Here is a 6188-nt window from a genome sequence, read left to right as displayed (position 1 = left end):
ATATATATATATTTAATCTCTCTTTTATATTTATCTCTCAACTTATCTCTTGAGAAGACATGTGCGATTTTAATAACTCTTGTTTCTTTCAGTCAACGTTCTGATAGGTTCGACATTTGCTATACTTGCTGCAGCCATATCGGCACTTTTAGGTGCTTGTAGGTGGTTACGCAATATATCATTGGGATTCTTATGCGCATGTATCACATACCTTTATGCTCCAGGTACGTACTATATCTTAACTAAAACAAAACCGCGTTTCAAAAAACTGCATGACTTGCAACGATATCGAATAAAGATTATATTAATTAAGACTATCTCGATCTCTTATTAAAGAATATTTTTTGTATTTTTTGTTCGAATATTTATTGAACAGTTAATTCAACAAATCAGAAATAAAGATTCTAAATGGTTAAGTTGAATTCAAAAGAGTAAACGGCTGACCAAAATTGTGTATACTAATGCCTACTAACTAATGTCCGGTAATGTCCAATTTTTATGCCCAATATATTCACTATACCTTAATAATGCCCATTAATGCCCTAATAATGCATGACTTCATATTGTTTTTATTATAATATACGTTTATTATAATATAATTTTTTTAAGTAATTCCGTGTGAATCGATATGCTCATATTCAATCCTGCAAATAGCGTGCCGAATTTAATTTTCAGTCTTGAAACAATCGTAACAGAACTAGCACAGTAATATCAAAAATTAAATTGATAAACAATTTAATAATATTATAATGCTCATAGGTATCTTACAATTAGAAGATGTTAATAATATGATGCTGATAAGTATCAAACCTGAATCATTTTATTGCGAAAAGGTTATCTATAATTTACGGTCTAACTATCGCGTCCAAGTCTCACAGTACTAACGCGTCACAAAATGCAACATAGAATACAATAAACACGAAAGGGAAACGAGGGCGGGAATCGTAGGTAGCCTCTCCACGTCGCGGTGCTCGCGAAGGGCTGTTGCGAATTATAGGAAAATAATGAAAGCCAGGCTTAAAAGCAGAGGGATAGAGCCGCGCTGCGCCGCCACCCCGAAGTTAGTTCGAGTTTGGCGAAGGGATGAGAGGCGCACAGTCAGTTTCTCCCCGTAGCTTCTATCAATGCTGGCCGCTCATGTGGAAACCTCGCCCGCTGAATCCCCCATGCAGAAGCGGCATGGCGCATTCACATTGCCTCCCACCTTTCTCACCATAACGCCATGACTACCCTTCGTCTACCCTCGCCCAGGCACAAACGCAAAAATGCGCCCGTCACCGCCGCCGCCGCCACCACGCACGGAATACGCGTGCGATATTCCAGGGTCTACCCTGTCGAAGAGACTCCCACGTCATAGTGTAACCAGCTTGGAAGATTCGCATTTACCTAATTGTGTCCCCGTTTATTTATTCTGCATCGGGACCTATTTAGATTACTCGATGCGTGCATGCGCAACTGCACAGGAGCAGCGATTCGGACCCAATTCTATCCCGTCGACAGATGATCGCGATCGCTATTTACTCTGAGTCGACCGCGTTCACCCTGTATACCAGCGTAAAACGGATGATTATGATGTATCTGAGCGTTTGTTAATTAGACAATCGAAATTTTCACACGCGACAACAACATACATTGAAATTACAGCAATAGAAATATGGGACATTCGATTGTTAATTGATTTATCATTTCATTTTGATTCATATTAATGTTTCGGTGATTTTATTCTCATCTTATCTTCTCTTATTCTCAATATTTCAAACATTTTGACTCGGTTTCCCACTGATGTACTGATAACTTATTGATTTCTTGTAGCGTGGATGTTTTATGTTTTGGAACACAATTGGTTTTTCTGGCCTATGTTCATAAGCCTAATATTTGCCACGACCACACTTCTGATGACAATATCTTATGTTGCTGAAATTATTGCACGTGCGATTTTCGGATCTTATTTCGTAATCATCGCGATCGATTATTATACTGGAAGTAATTTGAAATATATTATTATTAACATAATCAGGAGGATAACTATACCTGGATTTAATTTAGCGTTTGTATATCCTCCATTTCAAGGTGCAGGTATGTTTTCGTAGCTTTGCTTAATAACTCGATATTATGTTCTATTCATTCTGTTTTTTTCAGATGTAACTTTGATAATTGTTTGGAGTGTTCTAATAGCAATACGATTTATTATACAATCATATGCTTCTTTATGTTGTCAGAAAAAATTTAAAACAGAATTAAAACGTAATACAGAAACAGAAGCTTTACTATATGACCATCATGATGACTATTCTGCCGAAAGACGTACAAGAAGATCTCACAACCGGCCTCGATATTATAAAAGTTATATAATATTATAAATATATTATAAACATATATCTAATGCTGCTAATATAGCATGTAATAATATTGAGATAAAAAATTTTGCAATGTTTTAATATTAATTAGTCTATTTAAAATAATTATATAATTTTATTTAATGAAATTTTATAATTATTAAAACCAATCTTTGTTAAAGATTGATTTGAGTCGCAAATCTCAGTTGATATACTTTGTACAAGCTTATATAAATATTATACGTACCTGTTTTCCTCTTCGTTCTTCATTAAATATCTTCATTGAAATGTGATATTTTTTTTAAATAGGGTATAAAATTACAACAATGATGCACAACGTCTGTATTGAAACCTTTTAATATTCTGAGTTCTTTTTTTATATTTTTTTAATATGAAAATTTTATTTTTATTTAATCATTGCGACGTTTATTTTTATGTTAATATGTGTATACCTAAAGTATACTAATTTTATTTTTTACGAAACTGAATTAAAATATAATTAATAATTGTTAATTAAGTTGTGCAGCATTATTATAAATATTTTATAAATAGTTTATTGTAGAGTTTATATATTTGATATTTTTTTTACTATTTTACAATGTATTATATAAAAATTTATGTAGTGTGGAAGATAGTATTATGAATAAAGAATGTTGATTTGGCATTAAAATGAAATAACATTTATTGAATCGAGACAGTGACACCTAACAGTGGTTCTCTATTTCCTACTACTTACAATCTTAAAGTTAATCACAGCAACAATATTATCTCATTATTCACAACACTTACATAGATTACTGTCGCAATAATATATTATTCTCATTAATAAATTTGTTAATACTCATACATTGTAGTTGTTATTAGTAGTATCATTACAGATAATAAGAAAGACGCGTAACCACTTCCGCGTAATGTTGGTTGGTTGTATAACGATTAAAGCATAATTTCGCTGAAACGCATTTTACATGCATGAAATTGCGGTAACGTTCAATTCGCAAAAGTTCTATGCAAATGCAGATTTACAAAGGTAACATAATAAATGAGAAGTACTTTAATCTACTATTCGTGAAATGCACAGCCTTGCAAGTGCAGCGCCTGTTTGCAGAGGATCTTCGTGCAGACGTGTATAATACGAAACCGTTTAGTGGATACGTATTTAGTTCATCCCGGAAGATTTCTTCGAGCAATAAATATCGATGAACACAAATGTTTTCGTAATTTATTTTTTCGACGTTATATAATCTTATTTTTGCAATTATTCTTCAATTAGGAAAAGGTAGACAATTAAGCCTAAACACGTAAGTATATAATAATATTTAAAAAAATTTAATTAGTGAGAAATTTATTCGTGAGGGGAATATATCAAATATTATAGTCTACTTCGGATCCTTGTTTTTAATTTTTTTAATTCTGGGCGCTTTATATCTTTCTTAGACGTTTACTTCCTTTTCTATTTTATTTTTGAAATTACACACACACACACACACACACACACACACACACACACACACATATATATATATGTGTGTGTAAAAAATAGCAATATTTATATCAAAATAACAAAATTAAAAAATCTTTTATAAATTTAAAAATCACAAAGAAAGCGAGAAAAATTCTTTGAATAAAAGTAAGTTAATATTAAAAAAAATTCTTCAAAGATCTTTCTTCACGTCGAATGAAATTTCTATAACAAGGAAGTGGTATTGGCGGATGATTAAATAAAAGTTGTCTCGAACTGGAGTTTATCATCGCGAGATCAATTTTATAGCGGCATCGTTCAAAGATGCACCGAAGATTTTCCAACGTTTTTAGTTAACGCTGTTTTATTTTCGTTTTCTTCCAAAAATATAAATTTACTAATTTACACAGTACACTTTCCATTAAGTGCTCTTCACGTATAAACGTTCAACAAGTTTACACGAGCCCTACGTGACCGTGTAAACGCCGACGAGAAACGAGCGACGCTGCTCCGAGTGGCGTAATTTTACACATACTTCACACGTTACTGTTTAACACAATGTATATCGTCCACGATTATCTATTGGCTGCTGATTAATTGTAGAGAGTTCGTCACCTACATTTATTACGACACGCATTATCGATAAAACGATCGTTACGCGTTACCGAGAAAAAAAAAAGGAAAAACACTTGCAAATATTCACATCGCGACAGAAAATATATAATGCTGTCTCCTGAAAAAAAGCCCTGTCGAGTTCTGGAACGATAAAATTTGAAAATATCGAGTTGCTATTTTCACGCCGTTTTTTCCACACCATACGAATCAGTGACTAATTATTCGACGCGATCGTGCGGCGCGACTCAATTACTAAAAAAACGTGCTACTCTCCCGTTAGGTGGTGATCGAAATGCATCGATTAAATGGATCACGGATATAAACACCCATTGAAATCGCAATAAGTCCGCCGCACAGGTGGTTTCTCCTTGCGATTAAAAAAAAATAATCTAATTCATAATCTTTATGAATAATAGGATCGCCAAATTTTTTGTGATTTCTGAAATTATTATTGTAAAAATTCCAGAATGTAAAATAATAATATATCGCTCATAAAAAGATTGTAGCTTTAAAATAAACGCAATAAACGCAATCGCCTTATTCGTAGGATTACTCTTTTAAATAATACGTATGAGATATTATGCAAAATTCCTGTATTTTTTGTAATCTTGTTGGTGATTAATTTTACGTGTATTTGCACGCGTATTGAGATCTATTCCAAAAACTTGTCTTCAAATGAAAAACTTGCGCGTTCGATGTGTGTTTTTGCGAAATGATAGGTGAATAAATGTAGGCTCAGATCATTTGATTTTATTGAAGTTCTGCTGTTGCACGGTGTAAGTCAACGGAGTCATCGTTTCGGTGAGGGAAAACATTGAATACACGGATAAGATGTTGCGTAGTTTATAATGTGGATACGTTCGAACGTAACTGGAGAATTCATCTAACTTATTTACGTATATATACAGTGATAATTATTTCTAATGTACAGTACTGATTTAAAGAGAGTAACAAATGCTATCTTACAATTATCTTTATACAGCATAATCGAAAGAATGTGCTTCGATCGTGTGCGCGGTGACGATTAACGAGTTTGATGCCAATAAGATTTCTCGTTTCTGCGCGAGCACCAATATTTGCGATTCGTTTGTAACGACGAATCCGCTTCCTCGGTCCATTTAGCTCAGCGATACATTTACATTAATAGCAATAAATACCGACGCAAACGTCCATGCTACTTGCCTTCTTCGGGCATTACTGTGACATTTACGAAATCTTTTCTATGATTACGTCGGTTTATTCTTCACGACCTCATACGTCACTTTATTACCATAATAAGGATGGTGTAAGCTATAGATGGGATTGTCTTAATCTAGAATCGTGTATCTTGGACCGGAATGAACGTTGTGGAGAGATGTATAAATAAAGAGTTTCAAATCGAACATTTTCGCCTGCTGTCATTCGCAAATATGTTTAAATATATTTAAGTTTACGCGAAATTTAAAAAAGTACTATTTGCGTTACTACGTTAAAGAGGATCTGAAATTGCAATATTGCTATTCTCGATAAATCTTGCACAGATCTCGAGGTCTTTAAATCTAGCATAATTTGAAATACACGCGGCGATTTTTATTGCGCGTCCGGTTGGATTTGCATAAAGCGTGCGATAAATCCACGCGTGAAGAACCACTCACGTTAATAATAATGTAATAACAATATTTTTATCGAGTACAACAAACAAATAAACAACAGAAGATATATAAAAAAATTGCAAAATTTTTTCTTTTTCAAAAGAATTTAAAAGTATAAATAAATAAAAAGTATATATAATAAAATAT

The 6188-nt window shown here is 33.1% G+C and overlaps 1 protein-coding gene across 1 annotated transcript in view; it reads left to right on the top strand.

Annotated features, from left to right (window-relative positions):
• LOC108691524 (transmembrane 7 superfamily member 3-like) overlaps positions 1-2360 on the top strand; it is a 9510-nt gene extending 7150 nt beyond the window's left edge. Inside the window, exons 6-8 of the mRNA XM_018199299.1 lie at positions 93-224; positions 1813-2076; positions 2140-2360. Of these exons, the coding sequence (XP_018054788.1) occupies positions 93-224; positions 1813-2076; positions 2140-2360 (617 nt within the window). The remainder of the gene's footprint in view (positions 1-92; positions 225-1812; positions 2077-2139) is intronic.
• The last annotated feature ends 3828 nt before the right edge of the window (positions 2361-6188 follow it).

The sequence above is a fragment of the Atta colombica genome, unplaced genomic scaffold (genome assembly GCF_001594045.1).
Source record: "Atta colombica isolate Treedump-2 unplaced genomic scaffold, Acol1.0 scaffold47, whole genome shotgun sequence".
Lineage (NCBI taxonomy): Eukaryota > Metazoa > Arthropoda > Insecta > Hymenoptera > Formicidae > Atta > Atta colombica.
Note: the sequence above shows the minus strand (reverse complement) of the source record. Positions and strands in the feature narration are given on the sequence as shown.